Source organism: Bos javanicus, chromosome 25, assembly GCF_032452875.1.
Source record: "Bos javanicus breed banteng chromosome 25, ARS-OSU_banteng_1.0, whole genome shotgun sequence".
In the NCBI taxonomy this organism is placed as follows: Eukaryota; Metazoa; Chordata; class Mammalia; order Artiodactyla; family Bovidae; genus Bos; species Bos javanicus.
Genome location: NC_083892.1, coordinates 8,691,550 through 8,709,597, shown reverse-complemented (window position 1 = coordinate 8,709,597; position 18,048 = coordinate 8,691,550). Strand labels below are relative to the sequence as shown.

The 18,048-nt window shown below is 46.6% G+C and overlaps 1 protein-coding gene across 2 annotated transcripts in view; it reads left to right on the top strand.

Moving 5' to 3' along the window:
- GRIN2A (glutamate ionotropic receptor NMDA type subunit 2A) overlaps nt 1-18,048 on the top strand; it is a 457,913-nt gene that overhangs the window by 240,080 nt on the left and 199,785 nt on the right. For both annotated transcript variants that reach the window (XR_009733472.1, XM_061401104.1), the window contains exon 3: nt 12,759-13,351. Coding sequence is in view for 1 of the 2 variants with exons in the window: in XM_061401104.1 (XP_061257088.1) it covers nt 12,759-13,351 (593 nt within the window). In the remaining variant the exon portion in view is untranslated. The remainder of the gene's footprint in view (nt 1-12,758; nt 13,352-18,048) is intronic.

The window sequence follows — 18,048 nt, the reverse complement described above, 5'->3', positions numbered from 1 at the left end:
TGAGAAACGCAGCCTCTGAGAGAAGACGGATGTTGCCCAAGACCCTGACATTAGCAAGACGGAGAGCTGAGACTTGAACCCTCCGTCTATTTGGCATCAGCGGCTGTGCCAGATAGACTCCCCAAACACCCAGACTCCCAAATGGAGAAGCGATTTCCCCCGAAGGCTTGAGTTCCAGAGCTATTCATGGATATTTCTTAGGGAACATCAGGGCATTTTGAAGAAGACGTTTCTACTAAAATGTTTACTGCCAGAGCCTACCCTTCCAAGTATCATAGGAAAGCCTGGGATTCTCCTTTTTCCAAAATAAAACTGCCTACTTCAGTGCCCCGGCAGCCCCTCTGTGTGTGACAGCCGGAGATGGGAACTTAATGAATGGGACCTGTTTGCTTTTCCTCCTCACTGAAACAGTTTAATGACAAGTGATTATTATTGGTGGCAACTTGTCACGTCTTTCCTCTGGGTCACGACAGCGTGGCTGTCAGACTGACTGAGAGGAAGCCAAGCTCAGTGGCATGTGAAAGAAAAACAAAACAAAATACCTCCTAAAATCAAGGAAGGATGAAGAGCTCATGCAAGGAAGAGAGATATATGTGGAGAGAGGCGGCTGCCCCTGGGGGAAGAAGCAAGGATCAGAAAAGGGAAGGGTGGCAAAGGGACATGCTCTACTCTGTAGCCCAGATTCTTCTGATCCGAGTTTGGAAGATGAGTGAAGAATGAGCCATGTTATTCTCTATTTTTTTTTCCCTTCCCTAAAGTGATCAGGAATCTTTGGTTGCCAGTGACAGAAAAGCTAATTCAAATTGGCTTAAGTGAAATGAAGTCACTAATTGGCGATTAACTGGGACATACAAGGACAACATCCTAATTCTTTCATCTTCTCTTACCTAGAAAGACAGTGACATTGTTAACTGTGACATCTGGTTTGGGTATTAAGGAGAATACTACAATTAAAAGACCAGAATAGTGTAGCTATTGTTCTGACGTCAAAGGAAATAATTAGGTGACACTATGGGTGTGGCTCAGCTGGTAAAGAATCTGCCTGCAATGCAGGGGACCCTGGTTTGATTCCTGGGTTGAGAAGATCATCTGCAGAAGGGATAGGCTACCCAGTCCAGTATTCTTGGGTTTCCCTGGTGGCTCAGTTGGTAAAGAATCTGCCCGCAATGCAGGAGACCTGGGTTGGATCCCTGGGTTGGAAGGATTCCCCTGGAGGAGGGCATGGCAACCCACTCCAGTATTCTTGCCTGGAGAATCCCCATGGACAGAGGAGCCTGGTGGGCTACAGTCCATGTGGTCACAAAGAGTTGGACACGACTGAGCGACTCAGCACAACACAGTGACAACAAGGCTTCAGGGCTGGCTTGAACAAGGTGCTCAACAGGACTTGGTAACTCCAAGTCGTGCATCTTCATCTTGTCCTAACCCTAATTTTTTCCTTTGACTCTGATGACTTCCTTCTCAAGATACTGTGTCTTGGCAAGATGGTTGCCAGAAATTCTGGCTGAATGTACTTAACAGGTTTAAGTCTAACAGTAAGAGAAACTCTTTCTAATCACTCTCCCACAAATCCCAAGAGTCACCCTGATTATAACCACTTAGGATGTGTTCCTACCCCTGAATTAATTGCTGGCCCTAAGGGAATTGGGTGGGCCAATTGATTTGACTGAGAAAGGGGAAATGATGGCTCCCTGTGGAAATTCATTATGTGGCTCAGGGAGGCTTGTGCTTCTTTAAGAAAAGAATCTGAAATAAAAATGGCTTTAGGTGCACAGAGAAAGGTCAGTAGCCCAGTTACACTTGGGACCTCCAAAGAAAGATGCTCTCATTATCAGCTCTTTAGAGACCTGACTCAGTGATCTGATCAGGTAGAATTTCCCTCTGGCTTTCTCTGTGAGAATGGGTAGACCTAGCCTCAGACAATCTATAATCGCTAACAACCCTGTTTGGAAGGCTTGAGTCAGATGGTCACCCGCAGGTTGACAGAGCACCAGATGAAGCCAGCTTGGGCCTTTGCTGCATCCTTGCATAGAAATAAGGGCCTGAATCTCAGCAGGTGTCTCTTCTTGGCCAGCCCTGCTAATGATCCAGAGAGCAGGACTGGTCTAAGAGTGAGGATATGGTTCTGGGGAACGTGGGGGATGCTGGACTGTCCTGAGCTAATTGCAGCTGGAAGCAAGGCATACATCTCTCCATGCCTCTGTGAAGTCTCTCCTCTGGCACTGTGGTATCTTAGAAGGAGGGCTTGACTCCGGATGGTGAACTGGGACGAGCTCTGAAAGGCCCCAGCAGACGTGGTTGTCCTTGCCACACTAGTCAAGGTTAGGGCACCAGGTGACTGAACAGTGTAGCAAACAGTTACATGCCTTCCTGCATCTTCAAGGGATGCTCCCCTCTTGGCACAGGTCGGAATTCCAAAGAGAAAAATGGGGCTGGCTCACATGAAATGCCAACATCCCCAAAGTTCCAGATCCTCTCCCAAGCTAGGAGATACTACTGGTGCCTTTAGTAGAGGAATTCTTTGGAATAAAATGGACCTAGGAATTAAATCCAGCCCCCTTGCCATGATCTTCAGAGCTCTCACTGTATCACATGGGCTCTGCTGCCTGTCCTAATTTTCTCACCACCTCTCCTTGGTGGATTCAACTGCAACTGTTCTGATCTTCCTTCTGTTCCCTGACCTTCCAGGCCCTTTCTTACCTTTGTACATGTGGCTCCTTCTGCTTGGAGGGCTCTCCTTACCTCCAGCCCACTCCTCAGCTTTGCCTGGCTGACAATTCCTCCTTCATTTTCTTTCGATCTGCTCCAGGGTAACAGACCAGATGATCAAAAAGGGCACTCCCCGCCTCCTCCCTGAACTGCTGCCTCATCTGATTTCCTTTTTCCTTGTCTATCTCCTCCCATGTGCTGTGCTTAGTTGCTCAGTCATGTCTGACTCTCTGCAACCCCCCATGGACTGTAGCCCATCAGGCTCCTCTGTCCATGGGGATTCTCCAGGCAAGAATACTATAGTGATTTGCCATGCCCTCCTCCAGGGGATCTTCCCATCCCAGGGATCAAACCCAGGTCTCTCACATTGCAGGCAGATTCTTTAGCAACCAAGCTACCAGGGAAGTCCATCTCCTCCCATAAGAATGTAAAGTTCATAAGAGTGGGGATCTTCGCTTTGGAAGCCTCCTTCCCTTGATTCCCTTCCCTAGAACAATGTTGGGCACATAGCAGGAGTTTGTTAATAGTCACCAAATGAATGAGAGGCGATTCTAGATGAACGTCTCTTCCTAGAGCAGTAGACCCGGCAGCTTCACTCAAGTACCTAAAGCACTAGTTCTCCGTCTCTGCTCCCTTTCAGCCTTGCACACTCAGAATGTTACTCCCAGTTTCATTCCCAGAGTTGTGGCCCAGTGCCATGCAAAGGGTTGATGAGGACTCAGAAGGGCGTGGGCTCCTGTCCTTGAGAATTCTAGTCTGAAGGACAGGCGAGATGCGTGCACCCAGGCAACCACACAGAGGGCTGAGGGGTGGGCTGGAAAGATCACGGTGCTGGAAACTCAGAAGGGGGGAATATGTCGGAAGTGGGGCAGTCAGGAGGCTATGGTGGACCTGAGACGAGGCTTCACGGTCAAGGTTACCATCTGTCCACCTCTACTAACTCCAAGTCGACTTGACTGAGCCCCTCCAATGTGCCAAGCGCTTTATGCACTTTGTTGTTCGGTCGCTAAGTGGCGTCGGCCTCTTTGCGACTCCATGGGCTGCAGCACGCCAGGCTGCTCTGTCCTGCACAATCTCCCACAGTTTGCTCACATTTGTGTCCATTGAGTCTACGATGCCATCCAGCCGTCTCATCCTCTGCCACCCCCTTCTCCTTTACCTCTCAAAATACACACAGCAAGCCTTTATGGTGGTGACTATTATTACCATTCCCATTTTTCAGATGGGGAAATCGAGACTTAGGTTAAAAAAAAACCAAAACACCTCACTTCCAGTAAGAAGCAGATCGCAGGCAGGCTGTCAGCAAAGCTGTGTGCCTGCTACGCATGCCCCTTTCCTTGTGGGCTCTCTCTGCAGGAAACACTTCACACACGATGACATCGTAACACAGCAGAGAGATGCTGAGTGAGGAAGCAAGAGACCCTGCCCTGCCGTGTCTATCCCCACTGTCCCACTGGTTTATGCGAGGTTTGTCACAAATCATCCAAGATTCTGGAACCCCCATTTCCTCACCTTGAAAATAGGGAAGTTGGACTTGGCAGTACCAAGTCTTCCTGTCCATCAACTTTGTTTGTTGATTGTTCAGTTGCTAAGTCATGTCTGACTCTTTGTGACCCCATGGACAGCAGCACACCAGGCTTTCCTGTCCTTCACCATCTCTCAGAGTTTGCTCAAACTCATGTCCATTGAGTCAGTGATGCGATCCAGCCATCTCATCCTCTGCTGCCCCCCTTTCCTTTTGCCTCCAATCTTTCCCAGCATCAGGGTCTTTTCCTATGAGTTGGCTCTTTGCATCAGGTGGCCAAAGGATTAGCATGTTTAGGGGTAAATATATATCCTAGGATTCCTCTAGGTGAGATGCTGATTTAGTGGAGATGGCATGGAGCCTGGAAATCTGAAGGTATAAAACCTTATCCCAGGTGAGCGGATACATAACTATAGGGTTGGATGCTGAAGCCTTGGGTTAGTGTTTTCAATCTCGGCTCCACATTAGACTTATCCAAGGGAATTAGATATAGTCTGAACCCCATCCCAGACCAAATGATTGGCGTCTTTTGGGGTGGGACTGGTAGGGGTGGGAGAGCATCAGCTTGAAGATTTTGAGCCTCTTAAAATGTGGTTAGTGACTGAGAAACCAAATATTTTACTGTACTTCATATTTTAAGAATCACTGTAAATCGTCGTGTGGTCAGTACGTGCTAAGTTGCTTCAGTTGTGTCTGAGTCTTTGCTACTCTGTGGACCATAGCCCGCCAGGCTTCTCTGTCCAGGGGATTCTCCAGGCTGGAATACTGGAATGAGCTGCCTTTTCCTCCTCCAGGGGACTTCCCAACCCAGGGATTGAACCTGCGTCTCTTATGTCTCCTGCATCAGCAGACAGGTTCTTTATAGTAGCGCCACCTGGGAAGCCCGTGGTCTGTAGGCGCTGTATTGGAAAGCCAGGCTAGAAGACAGTTGAAGGCTTAGTCACTTTGTGTGGCTCCTTCCTTGCCCCACCCCAAGTCACAGTGCTCTTCTTCATAGTTATCTTGCCCAATACCCATCCTTCCCGCTTTAGTCTGAGAGGCTAGTGCACAGACTCAAGTGTTCCTCTCCTGGTCTCTGAATCAAAATTCTTCAGCTACCTTGGACACAGCTACCCTAGCTGGGAACCCAACAGTCACTAGAAACTTAAGACTAAACTGCTAATTTGAAGACAGGAGAGGAAAGAGCCGAGAAAGGTTTTGTTAGGTTATTTTTGACAAATGCTGGTGGACTGGCTCCTGACGAAAGGAAAATGGGAGATAGAGCAAAAATCTTAAAATGGTCCACTGAGGTTGCTTGGAGTGGAATTCTGTGTCTGTGGGGAATGGGGCTGGAGTGTTTTGGGGACATGATGGACCAGGGAATGTATGAAGACTTCCTTTGGGTTTCTTTACAAGCACTCATTACTTAGCTTAGTCAGCTGTCTCAGTAATTCAGCTTATCATGTGTTCATGGAGTCCCTGACCTCTCACAGGTACTGATGGAGATCCTGAGTCCCAAACACTTGAGTCCAGACTGTGATGGGGTTGGTGTGTGTCTCCACTTTATCCTGAAGGCTGTTGGAGCTCCTGAAAAATGTAAAGAGGAGGGCCCTGTGGTCCAGCTTGAACTTTAGAGAGACAGATCCAGCAGCAGTGTGGAGGGTGGGCAAGGGAAGGGGGAGATCCGGGTAGGCACTCCAGACAAGAGGCTCCTTCTGTATAGTTAGAGAGAGAACTGCCAGTATGAACATGAGCAGGTGCGACAGGGGAAAGAAAATGAAATAAACCCGTTGGGTGATAAAGATGATGTGGATGTGGCTTGGCTTAAGAAGTGTGAAGTGAAGTGAAGTGAAGTCGTTCAGTCGTGTCCGACTCTTTGTGACCCCATGGACTGTAGCCTACCAGGCTCCTCCATCCATGGAATTTTCCAGGCAAGAGTACTGAAGTGGGTTGCCATTTGAGAAGTGTGAACTACAGCCATAAATGAGGGAACAACCTGTCCGTGTCTTCTAAGAGGAGCCAAGTGAGGGACGGAACACAGATCATAGAATGGTCCAATGGGTGGAGGCTGCCTGGAGTGGAATATCGTGTTTGTGGGTGGTGGAGCTGGTGTGCTTTGGGGAAACGGCCCCTGCGTGTGACTTCCCCGCTCAATTCTGCTCTCCTGCATACCCTGATTGACACCTGATGTGAGGTCATTGCTACTGGTTGCCCATTTCTGAGGGATTTTCTTTTTGCAGTTGGATGCCTCAAGAAAGATTAGTGGTGGTATTCACCACACACACACACACACACACACACACACACACACACACACACACCTTTCTCCTCTTCTGCATACCTGGGATCAGTGTTTCCTGGTAGCTAAGCAACCAGATATTGGATTTGGATCCCCTAGCCTTGAATCCTGCCTCTGCCATGTACTGGTTGTGTGGGTTTGGGCAAGTTACATTCTCTGAGCCAGTGTTTTTAACCTTTAAAAATAATACTTCCTACTATATGTCACATTGCATTATACATAGAGGGGCTTCCCAGGTGACTCAGCGGTAAAGAACCCACCCGCCAATTCAGGAGACACAGGTTTGATCCCTCGGTTAAGATCCCCTGGAGAAGGAAATGGCAACCCACTCCAGTATTCTTGCCTGGAGAATCCCATGGACAGAGGAGCCTGGCAGGCTACAGTCCATGGGGTTGCAAAAGAGTCAGATACAACTTAGTGACTACACAACAACAACTGCATATAGAATAAATATTGGTTGTGGTCATGACCTTGACGACGGTGGTGATGAAGGTGAGGATGGATGGTACTGCTGAAGAAGATGGTGATGGCAGTGATATTGATGATGATGATGGAGGAGGTAGATGATGCGAGGAATAGAGATCCTCTAGTGAAACAGATCCAGCTTACATGTATGTGAGCATTCTATTCATCTGAATCCTCAGGCTCCTCAAGCTTGACATTTCTACTTTTCCTCTCATCCATTAAAAATGAAATAAAATATGCTTACTAGCTCAGTTGATACACAACAAGAGGAGCAGAAAGTACATCAGGGCTTAGCCAGGCGGAAAGCAAATTCCCAAGGAGTCTTTCAAGATCTTTGTTGGGTCTTTTGCAAGATTATGCTTTTTTGTTTTTGTGCCCACATGGCAGGCAGAGGAAAATAAGCTATGGAAATGGGTTCAGGGTTAACAACAGCAGCCAGTTCTCTCTTGCTTCCTGGGGATGAGTTTCCTGCTCATTTATTTTTCTCACCAAATATTTACTGGGCCCCTACTGTGTGTCAGACATGGCGCTAGGCTTTGAAGATACTAACGTGAGCAATGCTCACCCTGCTGCTGATAGAAGGTAGAGGAAAAACAAATATGTCAGCTTTGCCGTTCATATACTCAGGTCACAGAAATTCAGTTTCAGCTCGACTGGCATGGAGCATGAACACTGGTATTTTTTTTTTTTTAACTCTCCAAGTGATTCTCTTGTGCAGCCAGCAGTGAAAGCCATTGGTGTGTGTAAAGAAACACTGGATGACATCTTGCAATACGTGAGCTGTTGTCAGCGTGGGGCCATGTGGATTTTAGGGAAATCATTTACCCTTCTTCCTGTGTCTTTATGAGAAATGCCATCCATGAGGGTTATAACCACTGGCAGCACCTCATCTCCTGAATAGTTAGAATCAAAGAGATAATGGGCGTGGGTGTCCTTTATAGCCTCTAAATGGGTACGTGTAATGAGAGTTGGTTTTATACTCTATTAAACATCAGACCTTGATCCCCATGGAGTCAGGTCTCACCCTGGAAACTCAGCGAGGTCTGGAGCATTCTAGAATGACAGTCACGGCAGGACTGGAACGCAGAGTAGAAAGCAGACACCCATAATCCCACACTTCCCTGTCCCTCGATTCTGTGTTTGAAACGGTTTGTTCTGCTTCTGCGGAGCCGTGAGCTTGGGGAGGGAACCGCTTTTGCTCCAGAACCAAAGTGGGTGTCTGAAATCTGTTCCTCTCCCCCGGCGGCATGCTGCCAAGGGAGCCGGTGCCAGCGTTGGTCAGACTGATCTGTGGGGCCCGAAAGGGGCATGCTGAGTGATGGTGGGAGGAGGGATGTGCAGAGGGGTCAGCCTTTGCTGTCCAGGTGGGAATCAGAAAGAACGTGCAGCGGGGCCTTGAAACAAAGGACCATTTGGCACACCCATCAGATGCTGGGTCCCGGGCGTGTGGCCAGACTCCCCCATCACCTCCTGCCTGTCCATAGAGCCACCTGTGAAAATCCCAAAGCTAAACATGAGCCTTGTCAGTACCTCGTTGTGCAATTATGCTTTTTAAAAATTTTTTTAAATTTAATTGGAGGATAATTACTTTAAAATTTTGTGATGGATTTTGCCATACATCAGTATGATGATCGGCCATAGGTACACATGTGTCCTCTCTCCCTTGGGAATCCCCCTCCCACCTCCCTCCCCACCCCATCCCTCCAGGTTGTCACAGAGCCCTGGCTTTGGGTGCCCTGCGTCATACATCAAGCTCACACTGGTTATCTATTTTAATCTGGTCATGTAGATGTTTCAATGCTATGCTCTCAAATCATCCCATGTTCTTCTTCTCCCACTGAGTCCGAAAGGCTGTTCTTTATGTCTGTGTCTCCTTTTGCAAATAACTTCTGGCTTTCATCCCTCTGAAGGGTATACAGTGCCTTTGGTCCACCGTGGTTTTGGAAGTTTACGTTTCAGATGCCAATGGAAATGGCAGTGGTGCCTGAGGTCCGTAAAGGACGTTAGCCACGGTTTCTCTCCAAAGCGTCATTCATCTCTTCCTTCTCTTTGTGCAGCCCCTTGGGCTCAGGATGAACGGGCTGGATGATCTGGTTTTGGATGTAGGAGGGAACACAAAACCAGCATGTCAGCAGACCTGGAGATCCCATTTTTACTTAGAATAAGGATCTGACCCACTTAGGTTTCTGGCAGTGTCCATGTGGTCTTATCAGGAGTAAGGGTCCCCAGTCTCTGGAATCCAAATGCCTGATGATCTGAGGTGGAGCCTGATGTAATAATAATAGAAATAAAGTGCACAATAAATGTAATGCACTTGAATCATCCCCAAACCATGCCCGCTGTCCTTGGTCCATGGGGAAATTGTCTTCCATGAAACTGGTTCCTGGTGCCAAAAAGATTGGGGAACACTGGGAGGACAGGAGATGAGGAGGGGAGCCCCTGAACCGTGGGACTCAGACATGGATTAAATGAGCCTTTTACTCCTGCTGGTTCATCTTATCCTCACAGCAGCCCTGTGGGATGGTGCTCACAATGACCATTTCATAGGCAAAGAAACTCAGATCCAGGAAGTTTAGGTAGTTACCCATGGTCGCATGGCTAGTTGGGCTTCCCCCATGGCTCAGTGAGTAAAGAATCCACCTCCAGTGCAGGAGATGTGGGTTCGATCCCTGGGTCTGGAAGATCCCCTGGAGAAGGAAATGCCAACCCACTCCAGTATTCTTGCCTGGAAAATGTCATGGACAGAGGAGCCAAGTGGGCTACAGTCCGAAGGATCGCAACTGATGACTGGCCACACGGCAGTTAATGCAGAGCCAGGACTTGAACTCAGGTCTGATAGACCCCAGAGCCCATGCTATTTCAACTATAAAGTTTGGTGTGCATGAAGGGGTAGAGGAGAGGGTCTAAATTGAATATAACAGGTCTACGGGAGCCATTGATGACTACAGAGGAGAGGAGAGGTGTGTGTTATAGCAGTGTTTTAGAAATTTCATCCGGGCAGCCATGAACAAGGCAAATTGTTGAGCTGCTCAAGTCAGGAGTGAATTACCAGGACTTCTCTGGTGGCCCAGTGATTGGGAATCCACCTTGCAATGCAGAGACATGTGTTCGGTCCTCAGTCAGGGCACTAAGATCCCACATGTCCAACTCTCTGTGGCCCCATGGACTGTAGCCCGCCAGGCTCTTCCAACCATGGAATTTCCAGGGCAAGCTTACTGGAATGAGTTTCCATTTCCTTCTCCAGGACAGCCTTCCAACCCATGACGTTCGAGAGTCACACAAAGTGCAGGCTTAGAAACTGAATTCTCTCTCCCCTTTCACGCTGTGTCTAAATCAAGGACTTTTCTCTTAGGCTGCATTCACACATCTGTCCCCTCACGCACTCCCTCACTCTCCATTTACTGATGGGTCATGTGCCAGGGCTTCTGCCAGGTTTTGGGGACACGGATGAGGTCAGCAATCTCTGCCCTTAAGCAGTTTGCAGCCTTGTTGAGGCATGATTTAAAGTGATTAGTCAATCCAAGAATACTGGATTTCTCCAAAAGCTACTGTAGGGAAAAAGATAATTATCCAAAGTCTTTAAATCTGTTACCCAATTTAATTGATTTAATTAGGTAAAATTCATAGAACTATAATGTTGAAAGGGACCCAGAAGGCATTTATTTCTGGTTTTTCTCTCTGCCTTCAGGCCACGCTACCCTCAATTTATCCCCCCAAACACCATGCACTTTAGGAAAAGGGGGATATTCTAAGAACTGTAGCTTTTAGCCTTTTTGGATAAAATTTTCTATTCAGTGAGCATCCTCAGGGAAAATTATGCAGACTTATTGAAAGACTTGACATGCATAGCTACAAAGTATTGCTCTGAAGACATGAATGGAATCATCTACTCACAGACACACACATGCACACATGCATGAAATGGAATTGCCATATTCGTACAACTGAGGATGTGTTAAACATACATGGTAAATACAGAATGCAAAATGCAAGCATGGCTACAATATGATAAGTGAAAGCGAAGTCGCTCAGTCGTGTCTGACTCTTTGAAACCTGTGGACTGTAGCCCACCAAGCTCCTCTGTCCATGGGATTCTCCAGGCAAGAATACTGGAGTGGGCTGCCATTTCCTTCTCCTCTAAAAATTCTTTCAGTTCCCAGAAAAAAAATACATCTCAACAATTGTCAGACCCTGTTTTGCTATAATACAGATTGATACTTTCTGTTTAGTCGTCATTTTCCCACCATGCCAGTGGGTCCATGACATGGTTTAAGCACCTACTTTATGCACATCTTCAGTGATCCCAGTGGTGGTATTTTGGGAGGAGGGCAGGAAGTTGAACCAAAACCTGAGTTTGGGTGCTGACTCGCCATGGACTATCCTGAGGCTCATTTGCCACTGCCAACAGTTGTTGTCGTCGTTCAGTCGCTCAGTCGTGTCTGACTCTTTGGACCCCATGGACTGCAGCACTCCAGGCTTCTCTGTCCTTCACCATCTCTCGGAATTTGCTCAAACTCATGTCCATTGAGTCAGTGATGCCATCCAACCATCTCATCCTCTGTCGCCCCCCTCTCCTCCTGCCCTCAATCTTTCTCAGCATCAGGGTCTTTTCCAATGAGTTGGCTTTTCGAATCAGATAGCCAAAGTATTTGGAGGTTCAGCATCCAGACCTTCCGATCACAGTACCAGCCTCACAGGATCATCACAGAAATCTGACGGGTTAAGGGTTTGGAAATGGCACAAATGTGTGCGTCACTTGTTCTTTTTCTAAATGGATATTTGCTCTCATGATCAGGGTCATGACTTGGGGAGACGTTAGGACTATGAGGGACCCTTTAACCCAACACAAGTAACCATGTCACTTTCCAGGGTAAGCATTCAGGCACTCACCCTTATGCTCAGAATAAGATCTAACACGGCTCCTGAGGCTGTATGTGATAGGGTTTCTGCCAAGCTCTTCAACATCATCTCATCCCCCTACATCACAGGCCATCACCCATTTATCTCCAGCTCCTGAAACAGTCAAGATGTATCCCCAGGGCTCCTCTGACTACACTGTCCACTGGCTTGCCTCTTTTCAAACTTCAGTGTCTCCTTATGCCTCTCTGAGCAATCAGTTCATTGAAGTTCCTCTTCCTCACTTTTATTCCATGTCTATGAAGGCAGAGACCATGTGTGTCAAGCGCTAACATGCTGTTGCCATGTAATTAGGTGATCAGCAAATATTTATTGATTGAACAGAGAGATGTCCACCTGGTGTTTATCACAGTCCATATTTCACAGGAATCTAAAGTTCAATTGACTGAAACCTTGCTCAGATTAGTTTAAGTGTGGCTTACATAACCAGCAGGTCTAGAGTAATTGGCTCCAGACATGACGGACTCCAGGTGCTCCAAGTCTGTCATCACAAAGCTCCCCCTATCTCCTGGTGTTGTTTTACTTCTACCAGCTTTATTTTCAAGTCCTGAGTCTAGGGGTCAGGTGGTGTTTGGGGACCCAAAGGGTTGGTGGTGTGATGAACTGGTAGACAGTGAAGCTGGCAAATTCACAGATGTCCTTCACTGTTACAGGCTCTGGGCTCCAAGTTCAGGGACCTCCTTCATCTCTGCGTTCCAGTATCTATTCCAGAGCTTGGCCTATAGTAGGTGATCAGGAATGTTTGCGAATGAACAGGCATGTGATTTCCCCTCACTTCTAGGAAGGAACTACTAAGACAGATGGTCATACGTAAGCTGCCTTCTGCCTCATCTGCTGTTTTGCTTTCTTTTCACCCCTTGGCAGGATCCGACGTCTACCTTCTTCCAATTTGGAGCGTCCATCCAGCAGCAAGCCACGGTCATGCTGAAGATCATGCAGGATTACGACTGGCATGTCTTCTCCCTGGTGACCACCATCTTCCCTGGCTACAGGGACTTCATCAGCTTCATCAAGACCACAGTGGACAACAGCTTTGTGGGCTGGGACATGCAGAACGTGATCACGCTGGACACGTCCTTCGAGGACGCAAAGACGCAAGTCCAGCTGAAGAAGATCCACTCTTCCGTCATCTTGCTCTACTGTTCCAAAGACGAGGCGGTTCTCATCCTGAGCGAGGCCCGCTCCCTCGGCCTCACTGGGTATGATTTCTTCTGGATCGTGCCCAGCTTGGTCTCCGGGAACACGGAGCTCATCCCCAAAGAGTTTCCATCGGGACTCATTTCCGTCTCCTACGACGACTGGGACTACAGCCTGGAGGCGAGGGTGCGAGACGGGCTGGGCATCCTGACCACGGCCGCGTCTTCCATGTTGGACAAGTTCTCCTACATCCCCGAGGCCAAGGCCAGCTGCTACGGGCAGACGGAGAAGCTGGAGGCCCCCCTGCACACGCTGCACCAGTAAGAGGGGCTCTTTGCTTGTCCCCCAAAGTGGGACCAGAGTTTTGCCGTGGTTGTTTGTTTCAGTACTAACAGTCATACATGCTCATTGCTGAACTGTGCACAGAGTAGAGAATGTTGTATGTCCGCCTGTGGGATCTGTTGGCTTGTTTGTTCGTTCTCCTCTCCCCTCTTCCTCTCTTCTCATGTCCTTTTATTTTTAAGTAACAGCATCCTTCCTTGGTTTTCTGCAACTGGCTTTTTTTGCTCAACAGTATACCTTGGAAACCTACGCTTGAGATCTATATATCTGCCTATCTATCTATCCACCGCCTATCTATAGTTATATCTTAAGTATGAATGTGTATATATGTGTGTATCAGTGTGTATATCTACACATGTACATAAACATGTGAATATATGTAGATGTATGTATTGACTGAGTGACTACAGTCACTCTTTGTAACTGTTCTTTGTGTCTGACTCTGTGACCCCATGGACTGTACAGGCTCCTCTGTCCATGGGATTCTCCAGGCAGGAATACTGGAGTGGGTAGCCATTCCCTTCTCCAGAGGATTTTCCCCACGTGGGGCTTGAACCCGGGTCTCCTGCATTGCAGGCAGATTCTTTACCATCTGAGCCATCAGGGAAGCCCAGATGTATGTAACCATACATATGAATTCATACATGTGCAGATGCATGTGAACAGATCTATATGGGTATGCATGTGTATATGTAAATATATGGATATAGGAATATTTACATTTCTTGTAACCTACATATTGTGTTCCTCAATAGGGCTATCCCATGGTTTATTTATCCAATCTTCATAATTATAGAAATTTATGTTGTTTCAGATTTTTTCCATTAGAAACTAAACTTCAGTGATGATCACCCTGACCTGATTCTTCATATACATGTACGAGTATCTTTCTAGAGTTGTTTCTAAGAGTTAGACTTTTGGGGTCATGGAACATGTGCATTTTAAACTTTAAGTGTCTATTGTCAAATTGTCCCACTCAGTAACTGTATAACTTATGTTCACTATAGCAGCATGTGAAATCACTCGTCTTCCCACGTCCTCACCAGCATGTTACTCTTTGGGGAAAGTGCCCACACTGGCGCTCCTGGTCTTGGAGTTTGTATGTGAGTTTCTTCCCTTCGTACGTCCTAAGCATTTTTGTACGTTGTTGGAAATCTTGGCAAGCATCACTTTTAAAGCTGCACTGTATTCCATCATGTGGCTGTGTCATAATTTAGTTAACTACTCCCATCTTCGTGGACATTTAAGTTAAATTTTATGTTTCTGAGGACCATTGTTTGTCTTAGCAGGCTGTCGTTATGGCTCAGCTGTTGAGATTTGGAAGGATCACTCCTACGCTCATTGTGCTTGTTTTTGCCTGATGTTGACTGACTTAATCCATGCTCATTTCTTAGATAATGAGCAGGACAGCACCGCGATGAAGGGACTGGGCTATGGAGTTAGACTTGTTGGCTTTCGATTCTTGTCGTATCCACTTTCGATGTAACTCGGACAGTCATTTTACCTTTCTGGGCCTCCATTGTTCATTGCAAAGTGGTAATAATAACACTACTTTCTAGGCAGTGATTCTCACACTTCAACGTGCATCAGAGTCACTGGGTGGGGTCTTGTTTCTGATGGAAAAAATCTGACATAGCGTAAACTTCTATTATTGTGAAGATTGGATAAATAAAGCATGGGATAGCCCTGTGGAGGGCCCCATGCTCAGAGTGTCTAACTCAGTAGCTCTGGACTAGGTGCCAAGAATTTGCAGTTCTAGCAAGTTCCTAGTTATGCTGATGTTGTCGATCTAGAGAACATGCCTTGAGAACCAATGTTCTAGGGGTTGTCATGAGTATTACATGAGGTGATGCATGAAAAGTGCTGTTTAGCACAAATGCTAAGCACCTGGCAATTACTTAATGATTGTCAGCATGAGCAGTGAAATTATTTTGGTCATCAGAAATTACAGTCCACAGATCCTGCGAGTTTATTACCCAAAGAATAAGACATCTCTCTAAAATGTCTCAGGCTTCCCTGGTGGTTCAGATGGTAAAGAATCTGCCTGAAATGTGGGAGATCCAGGTTTGATCCCTGGGTCGGGAAGATCCCTTGGAGATGGAAATCGCTACCTACTCCAGTATTCTTGCCTATAGAATTCCATGAACCAAAGAGCCTGGCAGGCTACAGTCCATGGGATTGCAAAGAGTCAGGCTCAATGGAGAGAGTAACACTAAAATGTCTCTGGAAGGTTTTAGGACTTTAAATCTGCTACAGTTCAGAAATAATTTCTGATCTGGGGCTAGATGTGTGTGTGTGTGTGTGTGTGTGTGATGGTTTAAAGATTTTACCTGAAATTGACATTTACCTGAAAAGCAAACTCTTGGGTTAAGAAATCATGGTCCTTTGAAGATTTCCCTTCCCCTATCTTCTTTCCCTCTTTAACGATCTTGCTTCTACATTGCTACTTTCAGCATTTTAAATAATTGCCCAGGTATCAGGAAGGAACTCAGATAAATTGGTGTGAAGCATAGGAGCATGTTACAGAGTCAGGATTGCTGCCAGCCCAAGACAAGGGCTGCACTAATGAATTCTTACTTTCCATCATAAGTGCCCTGCAGCTGGAATATTTGTATGATTCTGATGGAAACATAACTCAATTGTAGGGCAATTGAAATATAACATATACAGGAAAAGGAATTTGAGAAGGATAATTGGCAAGACAGTCAAATACTCTCTCCAGTGACCACCCTGAATTCCATTCCTTAAAAAAAAAAAAATCCTACTGCTCTGAAATGCTGGCCTGCTATTTCCAGTAGTCATGCTTTGAATGCAGCAATGTTGTAGGTGGTATTTCAGCCCCAGAGAAGTAATGCATTAAGTGCAGTGAGCCGTCATCCACAGCCTGGTGTTTAATAAAACATCTCTCTACCCAAGGAGCACCAGAGGGTTCAGTTCACATGCGACGCTCAGGCAAGTGCTTGGGGTCCTTGCCACACTTTCCGACTAGCCCAGCGTTTATTAAACCCATTCCAGAAACTGGGACCTTTCCAGGCAAGGCAAGGACTAGCAGCTGGAGAGAGTCCCAAGAAGGTGGTTTTTAGGAAAGGGGTTAAGGGCACTATATCTCTGTCTTCTATCCATCACTCCTTCTATCCAGAGAACCATGTGTTAGCCTCCAGAATCACACATGAATTAGCATACAACTTAAAGAATGTACAGTCTGATGAAGGTGGAGAAATTTGTCTAAAGACAACCTCAGGTAACAAGTTAAAGTGGAAGTGTTAGTCACTCAGTTGTGTCCAACTCTTTGCAACCCCATGGACTGTAGCCTGCCAGGCTCCTCTGTCCATGGGATTCTCCAGGCAAGAATACTAGAGTGGGTAGCCATTCCCTTCTCCAAGGGACCTTCCCCACCCAGGGATGGAACCTGAGTCTCCTACATTGCAAGCAGACTCTTTACCATCTGAGCCACCAAGCCCAGGGTTAGGTAACAAGGACTCTTTTTTTTTTTTTTTTTAAGGAGAGAATAGTATCAAAAAGTAGAGTCTGATGAAACACCTACCCCCATACTCGAGCCAGAGAAGGAAGTGAACATGTCATATCTGTTTCACGTGTTTAAAAGAAATAACACAGTACTGATCAGGTAGAAGTCCTGCTTATACCTTTCTCCCTTTCTCGCCATGGGAGAGAAAAACAGAAAAACACCAGAATGAATCTGGCATGTAACCAAATCCATGCACATGTTTTGAAGCTTTGATGTAGACATATGTACGACCTTGGACCTAATGTACGTGTGCCCTCAGTTGCTCAGTCATGTCCGATTCTTTGCGACCCCATGGACTGGAGCCTGCCAGGCTCCTCTTGTCCATGGAATTTTTCAGACAAGAATACTGGAGTGGGTTTCCATTTCCTCCTCCAGGGAATCTTCCTAACCCAGGGATTGAACTTGTATCTCCTGCATTGGCAAGCGGATTCTTTACCATGAGTGCCACCTGGGAAGCCTTAGATGTGATGGATAGCTCTTTTTAATATATATAAGTGAAAAAATATATATATATATAAGTGGTATCTGATACATTGGAATTTCCTTTACCTCCACCTTATGGCTCAAGCATGGTCTATGAGGACACATAGAATTCTAGCATATTCATCTTCGTTGCGTTTTTTGTATTCTGTTTTATGTGTTCCATCTTTAAGTTAATCATCCCCCTTTGATGGACATTTGGGTTGTTGACAGTAAGGAATCTTCGGTCTGGGTAACAGAGAACACGGGCTTCCCTGGTGGCTCAGACAGTAAAGAATCTGCCTGCAATTCAGGAGACCTAGGTTTGATCCCTGGGTTGGGAAGATCCTGTGGAGAAGGGAATAGCTGGAGAATCCCATGGACAGAGGAGCCTGGCAGGGCTACAGTCGATGGGGCCATAAAGAGTCAGACACAACTGAGTGACTTTCACTTTTAGCAGAGAACACATGTGTCTGCATCCTGATTCAGACCCATCACCGTGTTCAGTGCAAGCCTATGACTCCAGATTTAGGAGTTCTCGCTTTGGGCTTTGAAAGTTACATTTTCAACTAGAGGAAAAAGGCTTAGTTTGCAAAGCAACTGTAAACAAATAGCTCTCATCACTCCCATTCCGTAGTGAGGAGAAGGCAAACTAGCTTCCGAAGAGGTTCAGGTAAAGTCATCCATGAT